This window comes from Schistocerca gregaria, chromosome 10 (assembly GCF_023897955.1).
Source record: "Schistocerca gregaria isolate iqSchGreg1 chromosome 10, iqSchGreg1.2, whole genome shotgun sequence".
Lineage (NCBI taxonomy): Eukaryota > Metazoa > Arthropoda > Insecta > Orthoptera > Acrididae > Schistocerca > Schistocerca gregaria.
The window spans coordinates 91,808,205-91,831,857 of NC_064929.1; the positions used below are offsets into that span (position 1 = coordinate 91,808,205).

General features: G+C 41.3%; 1 protein-coding gene across 2 annotated transcripts in view; it reads left to right on the forward strand.

The window, feature by feature from the left end:
- Positions 1–23,653, forward strand: part of LOC126293723 (protein Lilipod) — a 342,658-nt gene that overhangs the window by 285,560 nt on the left and 33,445 nt on the right. For both annotated transcript variants that reach the window (XM_049987038.1, XM_049987039.1), the window contains exons 8-9: positions 3,208–3,362; positions 13,257–13,488. In XM_049987038.1, the coding sequence (XP_049842995.1) occupies positions 3,208–3,362; positions 13,257–13,488 (387 nt within the window). The remainder of the gene's footprint in view (positions 1–3,207; positions 3,363–13,256; positions 13,489–23,653) is intronic.

The window sequence follows — 23,653 nt, forward strand, 5'->3', positions numbered from 1 at the left end:
GAGAGAGAGAGAGAGAGAGAGAGAGAGAGAGAGAGAGAGAGAGGGAGGGGGGGGGGGGGGGGCGGTTAACTCTTTGGCCAGCTTTGGCACAAAGTTATTGTTTATATTAGACTGGTCATTTAGGAGTTTCTCTCACTCTCTGCTGTGGAATGTGGTACTTAGCTTGCATCTGGATGAGATATCTATTCTGGTTATTTTATCATGTTTAAAAAGCCACGTCCGTTATCAGGTAACTGATACATGTCCACATGCATACAAACCCCCCCCCCCCCCCCCCCCATAATCACAAATACGCTCTTTATTTATTGTGCTTTCGAAGCAGATGGCCCCTGTATGTCATCCTGAGGAGTTTATTACCTTCACTTAAATACCTGCTGTTTCAGTTGAAGAAGATTTCTGGCTGGAGGCAAGCACAGAAGTGTGTATCCTCCCATCACATTGTAGATGTCCTCTCTAGGAAACAAATGGGGGACCAGCCATGTCAGCCGAGGATCCTTACATTCTTTGAGGCATCTGTGGTGTGAACTGCAGTATGAGATTTGCATCATACTGCTGAAATACACCAGTTTTGAATGTTATGACAGTAATGTGTACCATTCTCACCTATGGATGAGCATTCAGCCTCTTATCAATCAGTTCTATTGTCACATGCAATGGTTCCCCACACCACAATATTCCTGAGTTCAAGAGGTACAGGCTTTGAGAATGCTGCTTCTCGCAACATTTTCACCACATTCTTTACAGACGCAGAATGTCTGTCTGAATGTCACAAATAGAAACCAGATTAATTACTGAACATCACTGAATATCCCAATTGTCTTTGGTTCGCCTCCACACAAGCCCTCATTATCTGTGATACAGTGTCGGTGACACGTAGCAAGTTGAGATATCAGTCCAGATTGAAGTTGTCAGTATCGTAACTAAAGACATAACATTCGAGGGTCATGTTTCTACTTTTAATATAATGAAGAGAGAGAATTCCATATGGGCCATGTTCTTTATTTATTTAAATTACTGGCTGGACTCTCTCTCTCTCTCTCTCTCTCTCTCTCTCTCTCTCTCTGTTCCCCCCCCCCCCCCCCCCCCTCCCACAGCTCATCTTCAAATCCAAATATAATCTCTTGTCAAATGCAATTTGTCATAAGGGTGTGGCATCAGTTAAAACTCAACTTTTAGTATTGTATTTATTTTCACAATGTAGATTTCCACAAAAATGTCATTTATTGAGAAAAATTTAAGATGTAAGTGACAAGAACAGTACACTACCAAACTCATATTTAGTTTGAGTGGCATAATTAATTTAGCCAATTGCTAGATACAAGTTTTAAATAAAGGAAAATTCAACAAAGATTCCAAGACTTACCAAGCGATAAACCGCCGGTAGACAGGCACAATAAAATTACACACAAACACACACACAAAATTTCTAGCTTTCGCAAACAACGGTTGCTTCTTCAGGAAAGAGGGAAGGAGAGGGAAAGACGAAAGGATGTGGGTTTTAAGGGAGAGGGTGAGGAGTCATTCCGATTCCGGGAGCGGAAAGACTTACCGTAGGGGGAAAAAAGGACACACACTGTGTGTGTGTGTGTGTGTGGGGAGGGGGGGGGGGGGGCGCACTAGTGCACACCTGTCCTTTTTTCCCCCTACGGTAAGTCTTTCCGCTCCTGGGATTGGAATGACTCCTCACCCTCTCCCTTAAAACCCACATCCTTTCGTCTTTCCCTCTCCTTCCCTCTTTCCTGAAGAAGCAACCGTTGGTTGCGAAAGCTAGAAATTTTGTGTGTGTGTGTTTGTGTGTTATTTTATTGTGCCTGTCTACCCGCACTTTCCCACTTGGTAAGTCTTGGAATCTTTGTTTTTAATATTTTTCCCATTCAAAAGTAAAAAATAATTTAAAGACTGGAGACCTAAATTACAAATAAGAAATATATGAATATATTTGGTTGTACGCTAGTATTTGTATCATGTTCTACAATACAGTAATGACCAGTCAAACGATAACTGAACAAAGCTCGCAATAGGACCATGGAATGATTCCATTCAAAAGTAATCGCTAAAAGTGTTAGTATATTTATTCCCTCTGGCAGACAAGATGATTAGTTCCACCATTATAGAACGTGGTTGGCCAGTGACGGATTCACTCTTGCATCCTTCTTACACTTCCTCGTGTGACTGAAGGTGACATCCACACACATCTTTCTTGAGATTGACAAAGATGTTGAATTACACATTGAAGAATCCAAGTTGTGCAGAGGATGTTGCAGTTTTTGCCAACGAATCGCTGAAGTGTAGCTTCATCAGATTGGCAGTGTGGGGGCGGGCGCTATCGTGCATTGGGACGATTATGTCCTGTGGCATTCTCGGGTGTTTTGACTTTCACTTTCCTGTTTATGCAGAGTGTCTTCGTACCTCGGTACGCCAATTGCAGTTCCTCACACCGGGAACTCGGCGAGCCCCTCGGACGTGGTCTTAGCAATTAAATTGTACACATGGGGAGAGTGCTACTTACTTAGCTTTTTAAATGATAATCGTCTGCTAGAGTTCGGGAGCTGTTCCCCTTTCCCGTCAGAGGAGTTGAGTGAGACGTCACTGCTTCAGCGAACGCCCCTGCACTCTAATGAGGCAACCGTCGTGACTTACCGGAACTTCTTTCTTCGGTGGGGGATGTGTGGGATGTTTTCAATGCCCATTTTGCCATCTGCCCTCGGGCTGTCGGAATTCAGTCGGACAGATCCATCCTGTCGCTTGATAACACCCGCCCCCACAGTACCTGTGAGATGAAGGCTACACTTCAGTAATTTGGTTGGGAAACACTTTTATATTCTCCACAGAGGTTGAATCCTCACGGTCCGATTGTGACGCATTTGGCAACCCGAAGAAAGATATTGTGGATGTCGGTTTCAGTCAGGTAAAGAACTGCGAGAGTGGGTGCGGTTGTAGATCCGTCAGTGACTCATTGCATTCTATGAAGCAGCAACTGATTGTCTCGCCTCCCAGTGGGATAAATGTCTTAACACATCTGGTGCTTACTATTGAAGGGAACTATTCCACAGTCGCTTTGTGGCAGGTGTTCAGTATTTATTTGACTGCCCCTCAGACGTGGTTTTAGCAGTTAAATTGTACATGTGGGGGGAGCGCTACTTACTAACATTTCTAAATGAATAATCGTCTGCTAGAGTTCAGGAGCTGTTTCTCTTTCCCCGACAGAGGAGCTGTGCAAGACGTCACTGCTTCAGCGTAACGTCCTGTACCCGGCCTCGATGCTGCTTCTGGTCGCACTGACGGCGCTGGCTGTCTTCATGGTGGCGCAGAACACACTGGGACTGCTCATAGGCATCAAGGCACTGCCACTCAGCCAGGAGGTGAGCAGTGGGAAAACTTTGCTGGTGATAGAAGTGGACACGGTCAAACTGTGACATTCGCCAACGTACTGGAGGCGGTGTACGCTGTGTGTGACAGTCTGGTGACTATTGTTCCGGTGTACTGTCATTACATTTTGTCTTGTCTGCAGTAATATTTAACTTACTATTGCAGTGGTATTTAAAATTAAAAACATTTGATAACCGTTACCTTATTTTAAAGTGAGAGGAGGAGGACAGCTGACAGGGACCCCAGGTGACGGTCACCTACTGGCTGCGGACTCTCTTAACCTGGCATCTGAGTCACCTGTCTCTCTTCTCCGACCTATCCTTCTTCTTTCGTGTCAAAGGAAATAATCAGATCATTGAACTGAGTGGACGCTGCAGTCAAAATAGAGAACTCCTGATGAAAGAGAGAAAGAGAAGGTGAGCATTACTTATCTTCCTTGTGCTGCTCAATATCCAGAAAGATTGACAGATCCTGACAGAAACGTGACGTCGCATGTATTTTGCGCCTATCAACAGTGGTAAAAAAAAATCTACATCGTTGTTTAAGATGATCTAGATCATAGTGTGTAACATGTGTGCCACACTTAATGTTGATGACTATTAGAACAGCCGAGAGGTGGGAGGAACGTCAGTCGCACTCCCCACTTAAACGACAGAGCGAGTCACCTGTTGCTGAGCACCGTCTCAAATATAATTGTCAAATGAAATAACATGAGACCAGTAGTGTGGTACAAATGCTAAGTTTCTGGTAGTGTAATTAAGGATTATATCAGAATGAAGGTGGCGGAAAAGCTAATAAAATGGGGTGGACGAGGTTTCAATTCGGATATGTCTTGGTATCCGGCTGTCTATTTATTTAGCTCTTTCTGGCCGTCGCATCCACAGAACTGGAAAATGCCGAGAGAATATGTTTTTAATGGAATTTTACTTTGGACCACAAAGAACGACAGAACACGAAAGGGGCACCGTGGCCACGATATTTGAACTCACAATTGACTGTAAACAGTGGCGCGAGACTGGCGGCAGTAGATGGTGTAGTCAGGATGCGGACAGAGTGTACACGTAACGACATCATTTGCAGCACCTGAAAAAGACAACTGGGTTGAATGTTAAAGTATTGTGCGTAAAATGGAAACAACAACTTGACTGTATATCTGAAAGCACACCATTAATCAGTCACACTGAGAAAAGCTGAGAGATCACAACACTTCTGAAAGATGGGTGTTATTTTTTTCTACTTCTGCACAGTTGTGAGCATTACTTGGAATTACAGCTCTTATTTGCAAATACTGACCGGTCATTGTGTCCTATAATTTCAAGCCTTCTGGAGCGTGTTTTCCTCTCGGTGCACTTGTAATGCTGTATCCACTTTTATTTGGTCTCCCACCTCCCTCTTCAGGCATTCACACTGATTATATCCCAGTGTCCCTTCAAAATCTCGACAACAGTTCTATGTTTATATCTTTGTCTACTGCATCCAGTATTTTGCACGGATAAATGTGTATTATCAATCTGTTAGGTCTCAGAATAGGTCCTGAATTTTTTATCTTCCTCTTTCTTGAGGTGTTACCTTTCTTCATGTTCCAGAATGCTCTTTTCAACTTTAATCACATATAATGGAAGAAGAAAGGGGGAGGAGGGGAGGAGGAGAGCGTTACAAAGGAATTTAAAAAATATGACAGAGGCTGGTAGAGATGATGTGTATTTACAGACAAACAAATGACTTCAATTTGGGACAATAGTGGATGAGAGAGAAGGAGCTTCACAAATTGAGCAAGTCTGAAACACATTGGTCCACCTCTGGCACTTACGCAAGCAGTTATTTGGCTCGGCACGGATCGACGGAGTCGTCGGATGTCCTCCGAGGGATATATCGTGGAAAATTATGACCGTTCGGCACATCATATCATCGAAATTCTGAGACCGTCGGAGGGCCTTACCTGTAATGCTACGTCATTCTCAGTTGAGGAGATATCTGGCAATTGTGCCGGCAAGGGTGCGGCTTACCGAGTGCGAGGAAAGCGGTAGAAACTCTCGCTGTGCTGTGGGCGGGCGTTTTTTTGCCAAAATGTAAGTCCGGGATGGCTAGAGACGAAGGGCGACAAAACGGGGCACGGAATATTGTTGACATACCTCTGTCGCAATTAAGAAAATATTCTGGGCCGTGCTGTGCTGTAAGTGTGCCACGTACGTCGACTGAAGGTTCCTGCCATGAAAACAAGTGGCGCTCCAGGCCGCCACTACCGGCAGTCAGGCTGTACGTTGGGTGCCAGTCGGGTCAGTATGCCACCACTGTCGGGGTGTCTCCAGGCGTGTCTCTGGCATGGAATCTCACTGACCAGAGTAAAATTGTCCTTGGTGATAGTGTCTCACTTTGAATTGAGCTCCAATAACCGGTGAGGCCGCGTCTAGCGATTCCCCGTGTAGTGGTGGAATAGCGACGTGTGCGTTTCCCGTCGTACGGCTCGACAGCCGGGGGAGGTGACGGTCTGGAGTGCCGTTTAATTTCGTATCGGGACCCTTTTGGCTGTCATCTGCTGCCCAATTACAACACACGATAATACCCCGAAATATTTCATTAATTGTGAGAGCGCTATGTTGACGATATTCTGTGCCCTATTTTGTTGCCGTCCTGGGCTTAAATTTCAGCAACATAGTGCCCACCCACACGTGGTGATAGTTTCTACTGCTTATCTTTGTCCTTGGCCAACCGGGTCACCTGATCTCTCCCTAACTGGGAACGTTTGAGGCAGTATGAGCAAGGTCCTCTAACCGTTTCAGGAGTTTGGTGATCAGTCCCACCAATTGGACAGAGTTTGGCACGATATCTGTCAGGAGGACATACAGTAACTCCATCAATTAATGATAAGCCAGATGACTGTTTACATAAGGGCCAGAGGTGGAACAATGTGTTACTGATTTGCTCAATTTGCAAAGCTCTTTCTCTTGAATAAAACGTCCAGTTTTTCTAAAATTATAACAATTGGTTTGTCTGTAAATGGACATCACATCTGCCAATTTCTGTCCCAACCTGACAGTTCCTTTGTAATTTGTGTGTGTGTGTGTGTGTGTGTGTGTGTGTGTGTGTGTTTGTGCGCGTGCATTTCAGGAAGGAGAATAGGTACAAAGGGGTGGTTTGCAGCATAATGTTCACATACACCCAAAGCTTTTGTTTTTGCAGGTGACTTATTTACAAATATGCCTCCTTCCCCTCCACCTCTGCCCCCCCCCCTTTCCAATCTCCTTCCCAACAAAGGGCACAATTTTTGGAATGGTTAGTAGAGACAAAGTGTGACACCCAGATACAGTGGAACATCTGGACACACAACACAAGCACATCACCGTAATGTCCAACCACGTGATAGTGGTACATTAAGAAGACTGATTCTGGTTGTCAGAGGATGAGTGATGCTGATGTGGAACTGGTGCAACAGGGGCCAAACAAATTGAGCATCTCAATAGTTGCAGCTACGACTGATCTCTGTGCTCGAGGTACTGCACGAGAGACTGAGGCTTCGATCCTACGAGGTGCAGCAGTCAGAGTGCAAAGCATTTGCAATTCTGAGTTGCATCAGTGACAGTGTAGACTATCTGAGGAAGGTGACGTTCACAGGTGAAGCTTGCTTTCGTGTGCTGGGGAATGTGAACTGTTAAAATTATGGGGTTATGAGAATGCCCATTTTAGTATTGAAATTGTGCACAATTCAAAGGCAAATGTATGGTGTGGTGTGCTTCAGGACTGAATCGGAGGGCTGTTTTCCTCTGGACAGGTGTCAATAACTGTGACTGTATAAAAAACTGGCTCTGAGCACTATGGGACTTAACTTCTGAGGTTATCAGTCCCCTAGAACTTAGAACTACTTAAACCTAACTAACCTAAGGACACCACACACATCCGTGCCCGAGGCAGGATCTGAACCTGCGACCGTAGCGGTCGCGCTGTTCAGGACTGTAGCACCTAGAACCACTCAACCACCCTGGCCGGCTGGACTGTTTACCTGGATGTGTTGGAACAGTTCGTATTTCCACAGGTTGTAAATAGCAGGACGGTGCCTCTCTTCACTCAAACCCGATCGCTGGGAAGGTTTTTGACGACATATTTCCAGGTCACTGGATTGATTGGCAGGGGAGGACCTTGAGGTTTCCAGAAATAAGCCTGTTAGATTGTTTTCTTTGAAGCTTTATGAAGGAAGCTGTCTGCCATGCTAAAGTGCAGGACCTGTAGGAACTGTGCATTCCCTTCAGAGCAGCGATTGCACACGTTAATGAAGACATACACAGCAGGAACTGGAATATCACGTAGACATCCTGCGTGCTATGTATGCCGCAAATCGCAACTTTACGACGTGTCATTTCGGACCCTTCGGTAGTATACATTTTGCGAGTTACAGGGCTGGTATAGGTAATGGTAGAAGGGTGCATAGGGCAAGTCTTGTAGTGGGAATGGTCACAGGAGAAGGGCCACAGTCTAGGAGGGACATAAGGTCTGACACGGATATTGCGGAGATTGTGATGGTGACAAGAAGCTGTTGTAAATGTCGTGGGCAAAATCTCAGATAGAATGCATCTCACTTGAGGGCATAATTTTAAGAAATCTTGGCTTTGTAAAAGTATCAATACATTTCAGATTACTGTGTGACCTGTGGTGTGCTCCAAAGTTGTTTTTTTGAGAGGTCAACAGTATCAGGATAGGATGTGATGGCCGGGAAATCTGCTTTTGAACTAGGCTGGTGAGATGATTGTGTCCGGTGAAGGTCGATGTGAGAATGGTGGTGTATTGTCATAAGGAGGGTCGTGAAATGAGATCTGTTCTGTCAAAGATTTTGCCTGCCATACCTACAATAGTGCTTTCAGATAACTTCAGAGGTACGAAGAGGTGATACCCTGAACGCACCAGGTGACCGTCTCGTCCGTCATGACTGAGGGATGCTCATGCCTTTGTTCATTGTGAACATTCATTTTGCCAGCTTCAAACTTGGCACATTTTTTGTGCACATTAGTACGAATCATCAAACCGTCCCCATAAACATTGTGATACTGTTAAAAATCTGGAAACCTTCGTTTTCCTTTTACAAGAAGAAACAGCTCACAAATTATGTGATTCACGATAAACACACCCATTGAAAACAACAGCAAAACAAGATTCTGAGTCAAGTGAGACAGACAAATGCGTTCAGTTATCAACACTGCTTTAAATTCCATCCTGCCAACTGCATCGAGAGGACAAAAATCCTTCTGAGTGTTCGAGGCCCAGTGCTTCTATTTTCTCATACTTTGGTAGACATCACACTGAGAAGGAAATTTTGTGGAGACCTTCCTTTTCTTTTGGCCACATTAATTTTATTGATTGCTGAGTGTCATGCCATTGAAGGTAAATTCTCAGTGATCAGATTTATGGAGTTGAGACCAGGATGATGGTTGTTGTTGTTGTTGTTGTTGTTGTTGTTGTTGTTGTTATCGCCTTCATTCCAAAGACTGGTTCAGTGCAGCTCTACTGCTACTCTGTTCTGTGCAAGCCTCTTCATCTCCAACTAACTACTGCAGCCTCCATCTGTTTGAACCTACTGATTGTACTCGTCTCTCTGTCTGCACATACAATTTTTAGCCCCCATACTTCCCTGTGATACTAAATTGATGTCTCAGAATGTGTCCTATCAACTGGTCCCTTCTTTTAGTCAAGTTCTTCCACACATTTCTTGTCTCCCCAGTTCCATTCAGTACATCCTCATTGTTGTACATGATCGGCCTGCCTTCAGCATTCTTCTGTGTCACTATATTTCAAAAGCTTGTGTTCCCATCTTGTCTTTACTGTTTATTGTCCAGGTTTCACTTTCATACACTCGAGGCTAATACTTTCAGAAAAGACTTCCTATCACTTAAGTCTATATTCAGTGTGTTGTGTCTAGGAATCCTGCATACTCTGTTCGCTAGATAAATAGTCGAACAACTCATATTAATGAGTTTTTTTACAAAATCAATTACAATTACTTAACTTAGATATGTGTCACAAGCAAAGGGCGATGTGCAAAGTAATCAGTCTGCTTCAGAATAGACAAACATAAGTCTGTGCTACATAGAGATAGCTAACAAAGTGGCTAACATTGGACCTGCTATAGAAGTGGGCTCCACGAGTCAAGCGCGGCACCCGTGTCCTCTTCACGTAGGGGCCGCCGCTGTCACATTGTTGTCCTGGAGTGAGGTGGGCCAGTGTGCGATCGGCTGACCTCTTGTCATAGCCTTCTCTTCCCTTTCATTACCGACTGGCGTGCCAGGCCAACTTTACACTGTAACACGAAGTTAACAAATTTATCTTCTTCAGAAATGCTTTTCTTGCTGTTGCCACTATACAAAATATATTTTATATCCTCTCCACATTGGCCATCATCGGTTACTTCGCTACCCAAATAGAATAACTTGTCTACTACTTTAATGGTCTTATTTCCGAATCTAATTCCCTCATCAGCACCTGATTTAATTTGTCTACATCCCATTATCCTTGTTTTGCTTTTGTTGATGTCCATCTTACATCCTTCTTTCAAGACATTGTCCACTCTGTTAAACTGCTCTTCCACAACTGTTGCTGCCTCTGACAGAATTACAATGTCTGAGAAGTTTCATTTCCCCTCCTCAGACTTTTATGTCTTCTCCAGATATTTTTTTCCTTTACTGTTTGCTCAGTATACAAATTGAATAACATAAGGGATAGGCTACAAACCTGTCTCACTCCCTTCTCAATCCCTGCTTCTGTTTCACGCTCCTAAGCTCTTATCACTGCTGTCTGGTTTCTGTACAAATTGTAAATAGCCTTTCGCTACCTATATTTCACCCATTACCTTCAGAATTTCAAAGAGAGCATTCCAGTCATCTCTAAATCAAGAACTGCTACAAAAGGTTTATTTTTCCTTAGTAGCTTATCTTGTAAGTGTTCGTACATTTCTGTGGAATCCAAACTGATCTACCCTGAGGTCAGTTTCTACCAGGTTTTCCATTCTTCTGTAAATAATTCATGTCAGTATTTTGCAGTCGTGACTTATTCCCTGATAGTTCAATAATAATCATATGTGTCAGCACCTGCTTTCTTTGGAATTGGAATTAATACATCCTTCCTGGAGTCCGAGGGCATTTCATCTGTCTTGTACATCTTGCTGACAAGGCGGAATAATTTTGTCACGATTGGCTCTCCCAAGGCTATCAGTATTTCTGACGGAACGTCGTCTACTCCAGGGGACTTGTTTCAACTAAAGTGTTTTGTTGGCTTCAAGTTCATCTCTAGTGTACAGACCCTGTATATACTCCTTCCACCTTTCAGCTTTTCCTTCTGTGCTTAGGAATGTTTTCCACCTGACCTCCTTATATTTATACAGCTGCTTCTTTTTCTCCAAGGGCCTCTTTAATTGCCCCATACTCAGTGTCTACCACTCCTCTAGTTATGTATGTTTCTATATCCTTACACTTGTCCTCTAGCAATTCTGTCACTCATTTTTAGACGTTTATATTTCCTTTTGCCTACTTCATTTGCTGCATTTTAATAAATTCTCCTCTAATCAGTGAAATTCAATATCTCCTGTGATATATGAGGATTTCTATTAGCCATTGTCTTTTTACCTATTTCATCTCTCAAAGCTCTCCGTGGACACTCTACAACATTTCTTTCCACTGTTTCAGCCAGTTGTTGCATACACAAAACTGTTGTTGTTGTTGTCTTCAGTCCTAAGACTGGTTTGATGCAGCTCTCCATGCTACTCTATCCTGTGCAAGCTTCATCATCTCCCAGTACCTACTGCAGCCTACATCCTTTTTCACTTCCATACATGGCTACACTCCATACAAATACTTTCAGAAACAACTTCCTGACACTTAGATCTATACTTGATGTTAACAAATTTTTTCTTGTTCAGAAACGCTTTTCTTGCCATTGCCAGTCCACATTTTATATCCTCTCTACTTCGACCATCATCAGTTATTTTGCTCCCCAAATAGCAAAACTCCTTCACTACTTGAAGTGTGTCATTTCCTAATCTAATTCCCTCAGCATCACCCGACTTAATTGGACTACATTCCATTATCCTCGTTTTGTTTTTGTTGATGTTCATCTTTTATGCTCCTTTCAAAACACTGAACCTCAAAGTTTTTATTTCTTCTCCATGGATTTTAATACCTACTCTGAATTTTTCTTTTGTTTCTTTTCCTGCTTGCTCAATATACAGATTGAATAGCATCGGGGATAGGCTACAACCCTGTCTCACTCCCTTCCCAACCACTGCTTCCCTTTCATGTCCCTTGACTCTTATAACTGCCATCTACTTTCTGTACAAATTGTAAATAGCCTTTTGCTCCCTGTATGTTACCCCCACCACCTTCAGAATTTGAAAGGGACTATTCCAGTCAACATAGTCCAAAGCTTTCTCTAAATCTACAAATGCTAGAAACGTAGGTTTGCCTTTCCTTAATCTTTCTTGTAAGATAAGTCGTAGGGTCAGTATTGCCTCACGTGTTCCCATATTTCTGTGGAATCCAAACTGATCTTCCCCGAGGTCAGCTTCTACCAGTTTTTCCATTTGTCTGTAAAGAATTCGCATTAGTATTTTGCAGCCGTGACTTATTAAACTGATAGTTCAGTAATTTTCACATCTGTCAACGCCTGGTTCCTTAGGGATTGGAATTATTATATTCATCTTGAAATCTGAGGGTATTTGGCTTGTCTCATACATTTTGCTCACCAGATGGTAGTTTTTGTCAGGACTGGCTCTCCTAAGGCTGTCAGTAGTTCTAATGGAATGTTATCTACTCCCGGGGCCTTGTTTCGACTTAGGTCTTTCAGTGCTGTATCAAACTCTTCACGCAGTGTGATATCTCCTATTTCATCTCTTCATCTTCATCCACATCCTCTTCCATTTCTATTACATTGCCCTCAAGTACATCGCCCTTGTATAGACCCTCTATATACTCCTTCCACCTTTCTGCTTTCCCTTCTTTGCTTAGAACTGGGTTTCCATCTGAGCTCTTGATATTCATACAAGTGGTTCTCTTTCTTCAAAGGTCTCTTTAATTTTCCTGTGCTAAAGTGGCTAAGAAGGAACCACGTACATTAAAGTCAAACGAACACACTGTTATGCTCTTGTCCTCTTTCTGGACGTGTTAAAACTAATTTAGATCTGCTGAGTGCACTGAAATACTGTGCCATTTCATCAACTGTATAGTCATCTTCTGGTGAAATGTACTTCTTTTTCATAAGACATCCGGTGTGGCACTTGTCATTATGTCACACAGATTTACTCGGCATATATCCAAGAGCTTTACACTATTAACCCTTGAGTGGACATGCTCATCTATAAAATGCACCAAATACAAATAAAATTGTTTTGCACTATTCCATTGTTGTTTCACACGTTTGAGCCCATACCTGTTTCTTCATCATTGCTTCAGCTAACACAGTGATAAATACTGTTGTCATACATCCACGTGAACAGTTGTAATACAAAATAAAATAAGCATTAAGTGTGGTGAAAAATTATGTTCTGTGCAAAAAATTACTCAGATTATGAGCTAACTGCTCAGTCCCACAATGAGGCAGCTGTTTACAATATAATTAGTAATCGAATAAGTGGTTGGCTGGGACTGATGCAGCTGTACTGTTTAAAGTTCTCAGTGGGTCATTAATCTGGGGCAACATGTGTGTCTAGCAACAGAGCGATATAATTAAAGTTCATTGAATTGTCGTTTCATTAAACAGAGATTAAAATATGATTTTGCTCGTACACATTTACCTCGGTAACGTACTTTACATATATACAAAATACACCACTCGAGGGTTAATTGAAATTTGTGGCCACATTACCGTAAGTGGGCCTCGTGCGGTAGGCTGACAGTAGACGGTGTGCGGTGCAGGACTTCATACTGGGGCTGCGGCCGCTGTCGAAGCTGGGCCCTGTGGGCGCACTGCTGGAGATCGCGCTCATCTGCTACCTGGTGGCCACCTCCTCGGTGGGCGTCTACACGCTGCCTGGCCTGCGCCACATGAAGCCGCGTCGCGCCCGCACGCCCTTCACGCACGTCGTCGCCAACTGCGCCCTGCTGCTCGTGCTCAGCTCTGCACTGCCGCTGCTCGCTCGTATACTCGGTATGTCACAGGTGCCATGTCGCACTGCCGCCTTATCCGTGTTACTGAAGGACTCACCTGGTTTGTGCTTCTGAGTGTGTAGTCACAGTTGCTGGTTGCCTCCCTAATTACTCCAATGGGCAAAAAAATGATTTACAGTATTTTGTATCATTAAAGAGTGAATTCAAAAATTTTGTTATAATCTTAGCTTTAAGAAGTGTATATATAAAAGGCTTAACACCGTAGCTCAAGTATTACAGTTAGAAACTGTTTTTCTTAAGGTAGTGTAGCTGACGGCACACGAATACGTGGGATTCATTTGTCCAGTACTTGAGGATCGCTTCCGTTGGACATTCCAAATGCTGTTAATCTTTTGTGGATATATGGCTATGTTTAACTAAAGTAATAAACCCAATTGTAAACAGTTGCAGACACACGAGTAGATGTGCCGTGAACTTCACTCAGCTCTGATCTGTTTCCGAGCTAAGCCTATTAAATAGAACCGTTTAATCACTGCTCAAAACTCGCCTTTTTCCACGTTACGAAATAACGTGACCTCGTTGTTTTAGTCGACTGGAACAATGAAACCGCATGACGGTTTTGGCTGCAGCATTACCTGTTCTCTTAGTGACAGATAACATTGACTACCAGCAAACCGTTTCAATATTACGAGCACTGTCACTTGCATTTTCTGAGGACTTATCGGATGACCTTCCTGTAGTTCAGGAGATTTGACACTATAAACACTGGAATACACTACTGACTGTAATCGTCCAGTGTCTTGTAATGAGAACACTTAGGGATATTCAATGTAGTTTCAAACATTTTCCAAACATTTTCTCTCTTGGATATTAAACATAGTGTTTAACAGATTAATTAGTGAGAAAAGTAATCAGATGTTTGGAACTGTTCTGTGCTTGGGAGTTTGATTCTTTAAAGAATTGGGAGTTTATGGTTTTGTACTATTCTGAGTTGGGCAGTGCTCCTGTCATAGTAATGCTAACCTGTCTCTTTATTTTTAGTGTGCTGAAATAGATCTACAAAAGTGACTTTAGTTCGAAAACCTAACACTTATCTTTTGCAATTTTATGTGCGGCACAATTCATCACATCTTGAGAACAAATAAGAAGAAGAGATTACAGTATCCACGAGTTTGTTGATATTATTGTAAATGAATTTTATGCCGCCACCCATTAGTGGTCCTTGTTCTCATTGGTGGCACAATTGGTGCACTAGATTTATCCTGCTGTGCAAAAATTATTTCAGATTTGTATTTATTTCTTTATACATTGTTAAATGAAATTTCATGGGCTGTTGAATTAACTTTCAGTTTCTATTTGGTAAATTCACATTACATTTAATTTTTGGAAAGATTCGACCAACATAAGGTTGAACTTAAAACTTGCTACATGTTAGACATAATACATCTGCCCCCAAATCGTTACCCTCAGGAGGTTACATGAAAGATAATAATCAAAACATTAACAAAAGTAGTTCATTTGTACTGTATGACTGTCTAGAAATGTTCTGATAATCTGTAATAACAGTAATAATAATAATAATAATAATAATAATAACAATAATAAAGAAGAAATTAACACACATAATCGAAATATCCATACCCAATACAACAAATATACAAAAGAAAACAGGAGAAAAAATTGAAAAATACATCCAACTGGCTGAGGAAGTCAAGGATACGTGGCATCAGGATAAAGTTGACATTATACCAATTATGCTATCAACTACAGGAGTCATACCACACAATATCCACCAGTACATCAATGCAATACAGCTACATCCAAACTTATATATACAACTACAGAAATCCGTAATTATTGATACATGTTCAATTACCCGAAAGTTCCTAAATGCAATATAACATATACCGTACAGTTAAAAGGAAGTCACGCTTGATCAAGGTCCGTGTCACTTTGTACTTTAGACCAGAAATAACGTCTGAGATAAGAAAGAAATAATAATAATAAATTAAACAAAGAAACTATAAAGTCTTCATAATATTCTTGAACTATAACCACTTGGGTGCAGGTGGACTCTACAAATGCTTTTTAAATAGATACCTTTGTGTACATGATGTATATGATACTAAAATTATAGCTATAGCTGTGAAAAATTAAGTGAGAAGTGTTAATGTATGTATGTATGTATGTGTTTTATATTGAAATCGTGTATCACATTGTTTACTAAACACTAACCACTTTCATCACAGGTTCTGTGAATATTACTGCAAATGTAATCACTTTTGACCTCCAGAAACCCTATTCACTCCTGTCATCTGTGACTGTGATAGTTCTAACTTTTACATCTCTTCAATAAATTTAAAATAATAATTTTAAATATAGTTTATTAAAAACTTTTCTTTCAAAAATTCAGTCTTGATCACACCACCTATGCTTCAAGAGCGTAAGTGACCGGTTTCGGTCATATCACGTGACCATCATCAGACCTGTAATTTAATTTAGAAAGTAATAGAAACCAAATAAAATATGTCAGAATGCATCTAAGGATAAAATATGATGAGACTTGTTATACCTGTGGCAACCTTCGAAGATGTTACATGGAGCACTCTTCTCAGCTGCTGTGATGTTAACTGGTGCCAGCAAGTGACAGGCTTAAAGACGAAGGTGCTCCGCCTAACTCTTCTCCCTCTACCTCACGCCGACCAATCAGTGTAAAACAGGTTCACATAATCATCAAAACGTTAAAAAACAAAGTACAATAATAACATAAAAATAGTTATGTATAAAATATCTCCTTACAACCATGGAACTACTTAAATATTGTATAAAATATCAATTAAAAGCTTTAAAAATAACTTTGCCCTCTATGGGCTAAGGTGGTACTACCACAATGGTTTCAAAGTCAATGATGATGTGAAGGTCTTTGGCATTGTGGCATCTTATCGATATGTGGGTTGTGACTTGACTGCAAGTATACACCTATGCTAGATATAAGTCTGTCTGTCGTATATTAACATTATTTGAAGTTTGCCACAGGTATAACAAGTCTTATTGTATTTTATCCTCATAAGCATTTTGTCATATTTTATTGTCAGTCTGGTAAGGTTTCTATTACTTTATAAATTAAATTACAGGTCTGATGATGGTCATGTGATATAATCGAAACTGGTCACCTATGTTCTTGAAGCATACATGGTGTGATCGAGTTTGAATTTTTGAAAGAAAAATTTATAAAATAATTTTTATCACTGCTCCAAAAAGTTTATTAAATTGTTCATAGTTTATTAAGTTATTTGTAAATTATGACCTATGACATAGCACAACATGCTAGCAAAGGCAATAGTAATATTAAATAATGAAAAATTGTAATACTTAACTTATTTGCAGGTTATATTTGTCAAGGTTCCTCCCCCCCCCCTCCCTCTCCATCCCCCAAGTAATGTGATATGATACTCATAACTCCAGTTTATTTCACAAAATATGCTAAGCAAATACTTACCAAATTAGTCCCTATGCAACCAATCCCACATAACCTCCATCCCACATGAGACACGATCAGTTCGGCTCCTCTGTCGAGACACGTACCAATCTCCTGTCGCTATGTGGCGATACCTGTAAGACACCGCTAGCCCACGCCTCTCGCGGTGTGCGTTTAACCCCATTTAAATGACGCGCCAAGCGCGCGCCCAGCGGCTGTACGATTAATTAAATAATCAGCGTATCACAGTTGAAATCTCTGGTCCAGAGGGACGTGAAGAGGCTGTGGTCCAGAGAGAGAGTAGAGTCGAGTCGAGTCTTGTTCAGTCTCTAGAGTCAGTCGAGCTAGAAAGTGTCTTGTGAAACGATCATTCTGTGGAATATTATTAGTGTGATGATTTCTTTTATATGTGGTGTGTTGTCTTCTTCGATGAGTAAAAAAAAAATATAGGTAAAATAAATTTTTGTGATGTCCATCAATAAGTTCATTCCAGTAAAAATAGAACCACTTCCCTTCACCTTTATTCACCCTTTTTTTCTTTCTTTCCTTTCAACAAGATAAAAAAAAAAACAAAAAACAAAAAATTACCACCCCCCCCCCCTTCTTTTTTTTTTTTTTTTTTTTTTTTTTTTTTTTTTTTTTTTTTTTTTTTATATATAATTCCGGACATCACAGCTACCACCCATGGAGCCCGATCAGTCGCACCCCACTGTCGGCTTCCGTTGCGAGCATAGAATCTGGTGCTGTTTCTGCATAAAATCAGTAGAGTGAACGAAGGATTTCTGCGAATAGGCGTATAGGTCAGAGATCGTCTGAGCCATCACAGACGAGAAAATTAATTTTTTTCTTTTTCTTCCTTTCTAACCCTTTTTTTTTATTAAAAAAAATTTTCTAGAGTATATATTGAATAGTGTTGAACAGTGCCATTGCTAATATTGTGTAAGAAACCTGTCGGCATTCGAAACAACATCCAGTCCTCTCGGAACGGATAAATATTCACCCTGTACAGTTTTAGAGGTACTTACAACCCCCTCTTCCCGCAAAATAGTGGCAAGTTCAGGCAACAGTGAGGAGGTGGCTAGCGTTTGGGCACCCTTCTCTCTAACATTGAGATCTGGTGACGGTGTGGCCAGGGGAGATGTAAAACTTCACACCGTGCCCACAAAATCGGTCCCGGATGTCATTTTGCGACACAGTGTCACCACTGGGGAACAAACATTGTACAGCACGGTGGACCTGATTGGTTAAAATTGTCACACAATCCTCACAAGCAATGCTACCTCGCAGAGTGAACGTGGGGCCCGTGGACTACCACGGTACGGCTCACTGAACTGTCTACGAACCTCTGCCGTGTTTCGCTCTTTGGATGTAAACGCGGCCAGAAGTCGGAACTGGTGTGAAACGACTCTTGTCCGACCGAATGACTTTTTTCCGTTGCTTTGTAGTGCGTAAGGCCTCCTGTTATGAGCATTTGAGTCACCAGTGGACGGTTTCGTAACTCCGGCTTGTCCTGAAAGTCCATCCGCGTGCCACTTGAGTCCCGACACAGTTTCCTTGTGCGGCAATCGGTTCTGTGGAGACTTTTGTAGCTGTTGTCGTCTTATTTTTCGTCACAATTCTCTTCGACAAGCACCTGTCGCTGTCACTTGACACTCACTTCCATCTCTGTTGCAACTCATCGGACAGTATTCCTCCGGTTTCCCATTGTGCAATATAAATCTTTGATTCGGTGCCTTTCGAAACGCCGAACACTTTGGCTACCTCGGCTGTGACCCCCCTCTATTTCTTCTTGGACCAAAAATAAATTAGATCGTAGTGGTCACTGTAGTATCGGAATTTTAATAAAAGTAATTTATGGTAATCACATAATTATTCTGATCCTTCCACAACAAATTGATCGTTTCAGAATTTCACACAATTTTAATTTATGCAGAGCACTTTGCATTTTATATTTATGTTCTCACTTAATACTTCATTGACCTATTATTGTGGTGATTTGCTTTGTAATTTTCTCAGCTGTGTCAATTCATTTGCACACGCTAGTTGTAACAGTCTTTACGGCCTGGCCGATGTGAGGGTAAGACACTACGAAAAAGTCTGTGATCGGTGAAAGTCCAATCGGGCACTGTATTGTCACTGTGGGGTTCCTGAGAGAACGAGAACAGACTCTGTGGAAATGATCCCGGTGGAAAGTTATCAGAGAGTAGAAGCAATTACAGGTGTGCCCCAGGAAAGTATTTTCAAACCCTCTCTGTTTGTGTTGTATATTGGTGACCTTGTGGACAAAATCAATAGTAGACTCAGACTTTTTGCACGTGACACAGTCACCAATAATGAAGTACTGTCTGATAGAGAATGCATAAATATTTGTGCCAATCTTTATATGATTTAAAAATGGTGCAAATGTTGGCAACTTGTTTTAAATTTCAGAAATGTAAAACTGAGCACTTCACAAAACACAAAAGTAGTGTCCTACGACCGTAATATCGGTGTGTTACAGTTTGAATTGCCCGACACATACAAATACCTGGGTGTAACACTTAGTAGGCACACGAAGTGGAATGATCACGTAGCCTCAGTCATGGGTAAAGCAGGTGGTAGACTTTGATTTATTGGTGGAATACTAGGGGAAGTGTAATCGGTGTACAAAGGAGATTGCTTGCAAATCACTCGTGCAACCCATTCTAGAATGATGTTGAAGTGTGTGGCACCTTTACCAAATAAGAGTAGCAGAAGATACTGAATGTATACGAAGAAGGGCAGCACAAATGGTCAGAGGTTTGTTTGATTCATGAGAGTGTGTCGCAGAGATGATGAAGAAATTGATGTGGCTGACTCGTGAAGATGGACTATCCTGGGAAAGCCTACGTACAAAGCTTAAAGAACCAGAATTAAATGATGACGCTAGTAATATATTTGGCCCTCTACGTATCGCTCACATAGCAATCGTGAGTACAAGATTAGATTAATTACAGCACACAGAGAGGTATTTAAACCACTATTTTTCTCACACTCCGTATATCAATGTAAAGGGAAGAAATTGTAATAACTGATTCAGTGGGACATACCGTCTGCGATGTACTTAGGTTGTCTGCAGAGAGTGGTTGTAGATGTAAATGTAGATAAGCAGGGAGTGGGATAGAGTTGTAGAGGTTTATGGTATTATTCAGTCTGAACATCAAGCAAGCTGTGATGGAAACAAAGTATAAATTTGGATAGTGACTTAAGTTTCAGGAACAGATAATAAAAACTTAACAATTTGCTGATGACATTGTAATTCTGTTTGAGGTGGCGAAGGACTCGAGAGAACAGGTGAACAGTGTCATTACCACCTCGATAAAAGTTTTAAGATGAATATCGACAAAAGTAAAAATAAAGGTTAATGGAATGTAGTCGATTTAAATCAGTTTACTCCGATAGAACTGGATTAGGAGTTGAGGCACTGAAAGTAGATGATCAGTTTTGCTGCTTGGGTAGCAAAATATCTGATAATGGTTAAAGAAGAGAGGGTATAAAATGGAAGATGTCAACAGTGAGAAAGTGTAAGATGTGGAACTTGGACAAGAAGAGAATGTGGTGCTACACAAGATGAGATTGGTATATTGAATAACTAATGAGAAAGTACTGAATCAGATAGGGGAAAAAGGACTTTGTAGTACATGACTGGAAGAAGAGACATATTCTGAGACATGAAGGGACTACCAATGTAGTGCTGTACGGAAGCATCAGGGATAAAAATTGTACAGGGATACCAAGAGATGAATTCAGTAGGCAGATTTGGAAGTGCTGCAGTAGTTATTCAGAGATAGAGGCTTGCACAGGATAGAGTAGTGTGGAGATCTGCATCAAACTAGTCTTCATTCTGAAGACCACATCATCACCACCACCTACCACTACTACTACTAAGCCAGATTTACTTTCTTAAAGGGTAGTGTCCAGCATAGCATCCCTTTGATCATGTGCTACCAGTTGTCCATTTCCCCCCTCAGAAAGCCCAAGTGCAACTGCAGTTGCTTTGTGTGTCTTATACCTGTTCTTTCAAGATTTTTCTTGACACCTGTGCAATGAGATGTTCCTTCTTCAGTTTTGAATCAGTAATGTTGGCGGTGAATTGCATCTATTTTGAGTCATTCATTGTAATTTTAGAATATACAAAGTTTCACAACTGGAGTGGTCAGTATTCAGGGAAATGACAGGAAGGATCATTCAAAGCAAAAAAAACTCTATGAAACATTGTCTCTAAAACACATACCTTAAGAGCTTTGATCAGTAGAAAAGATGTGTTTCTCAGTAATGAAGATGGAGTGCTCATAGCTCTTGAAGTATGGAGTTGAGAGCCCATGCTTACTAGATTTTTTTGTGCTTCGATCGACTTTTCGTATCGTATCCCTGAATATTGACCATTTGTCCTGGGACATCTTGTATTTCTTGTTGAAATATCTTGAATATAGATCCACTTTTATAGTTTGGAGCTAGTGTTATATGTTAGATCTTTCTCTCTTTTCTTTGGTTTCTGCTAGTAAACAATTCTGAGAGAAGACACGACTCTCAGATGTGTACACACACACACACACACACACACACACACACACTGGTTTTATGACAGAGTTCTAATAATGAATTTTTATTTTTATGTTGTTGAAAATGTCTTGTCACTTAGGGCATTGGCCGTAATCCATTCACTAGATACAAGGCGTGTTGAGTAAGTAAGTGTACTGTGACCATAATGGGCTGGTTCACTCCTCCTCCGGCTCCTCCTAGTTGTGGAGTCTTTACCTCAAAGAAATAACCTAATTAATACCTCAGATTTCTGCACTTATTCATTGCAAGTGTCACAGTTAATTTCACGTTTCTCTCCAGTCACTAATTCTAATTTACATACATTAAAGGCCAATTTGCTCCATTATGAAACTCAACAAGTATTACCAACTAAATCTGTTTTGAAATAATTCACGTGGTTGCAGCTGCATTTGTTTGTTAAACTTTGACAGTTACCTTACTCTTTTCTCTGTCACAACTTGACATAATTAAGCTCCTATAGTCCAAATAATGTCACAGCAGCTTGCTATTACATACTTCTTGACTTTTTAGTAAGCATAATTACAGTCATAATGTTTTGTTAAGCTTTCCCTTCTGTTGGCAAAATTACCAGAACTCCCACACTTGGGTCTCACTTTTCTCTGTTTAACATTTTTCTTACTTAATGAGAGCTTTATCATTGGCTTAAATGTGAACATTGATTAATGTGTTAAAATTTTTCAGCAAATATGACATTTACAAAACTGATCTTCTTTTTTGGGGGGGTGGGGGGAGGATTAATAATGCATGCCTCGATATTTGCAGATTATGGATTGACGTTATTAGTTGGTCTACTTACTGATTTGAGATTATAAATGGAAGAAAAATTACTAAAAAGTTATCGAAACTGAGGCATATCTATATAAAAGAACTAAAAGACAGTGCAAATGTTAAAAGATAAATAGCAAATATGAAATATAAAAGGTGCACTTCAAAACTTTGGGTGATTGGTCTCAAAAATAAAGGAAATAAGGGCTAAAAACAAAATACCTTTACTTTTCTTCAGTGTGATCACTATTAGTGGCAACATGGGTCCAACATCTGTTGTAAAGCTGTCGGAAACTGTCGGTAAATGTTTCTCGTTTAATTGCTCGAAGTACTGCGATCAGATGTCATCGTATGGACACAGTGTTTGCTCGCTCAACTTTCTCGCTCGATAAGAGGTGACTATTGTCGAGTATTCTCCAGATTTGCAGGAGTCAGAGTTTTTCTTGTGTTTCCATCTTATATTAGCCCTGAAAGCCTTGCGCTTTACAGGCATTACATGTAACCGTGGTGCTTCAGACAATTCCAGAAAAGCGTTTTCTGGCATTTTCTAACAGCTTTACAACCGATGACACAAGTCTGTCGAAGCTAATGTCAATTCCTTTGAGAGCCAGAAAGGTATTTTGTTTGTAGCTCTCATTTCCTTTATTTTATGAGATTGTGCACCAAATGTTTCGGACTTATCTTGTAGATGGGTGTCAGGTTGTATACTACACAGTCCAGCCACATTAATGTGACCACAGGCTATGTCCGATGTCAACACTCGCAGATGGCAGATGGCAGACTCGGAGGACATATAAAGCACATTGGGTTGACACACGAAACTGCTGTCGTCGACATAATGTGGAAACAGAGATTTGTCTGGTATCCGAAAAATCACGATCGTCGGCTTTCGAGCTAAGGGTTGTAGTGTCTCCAGAATGACTAAGTTTATAACCTGGTGCGCTGCCTCGTATGCCGTGTATGCCAAAATTGAAGTGTCCAAAAGCGACATGAGACAACTGTGGTGCACTGCAGGCAACGGATGACAGGGGTGAATGACAGCTGTGGAGATGTGTACGGGTGACTAGACGTGCAGCTGTCGAGCTATTGATCACCCAGATGAGCTGAGGGGTTACCGGCAGTGTCTCCCTGGTGACCATTCGGTGAACATTGCTGCATACGGATCTCCACAGCAGGCACCTGAGTTCGTGCACTGATGCCAACTGCTGTGGGTGCCTACAGAGTAACTGTAGGTGACCTTTCCAAACGAATCACGTTTTACGATCTGTCGGAGAGACGGCCGTTGGCGAGTACAGTGTGAAATGTCGAAAAGCAAAGTAGCCCAGGCTGGAGGAGGGAATGTTTTTCCGGGTGACCTTGTCACTCTCAAAGGCATATCGGA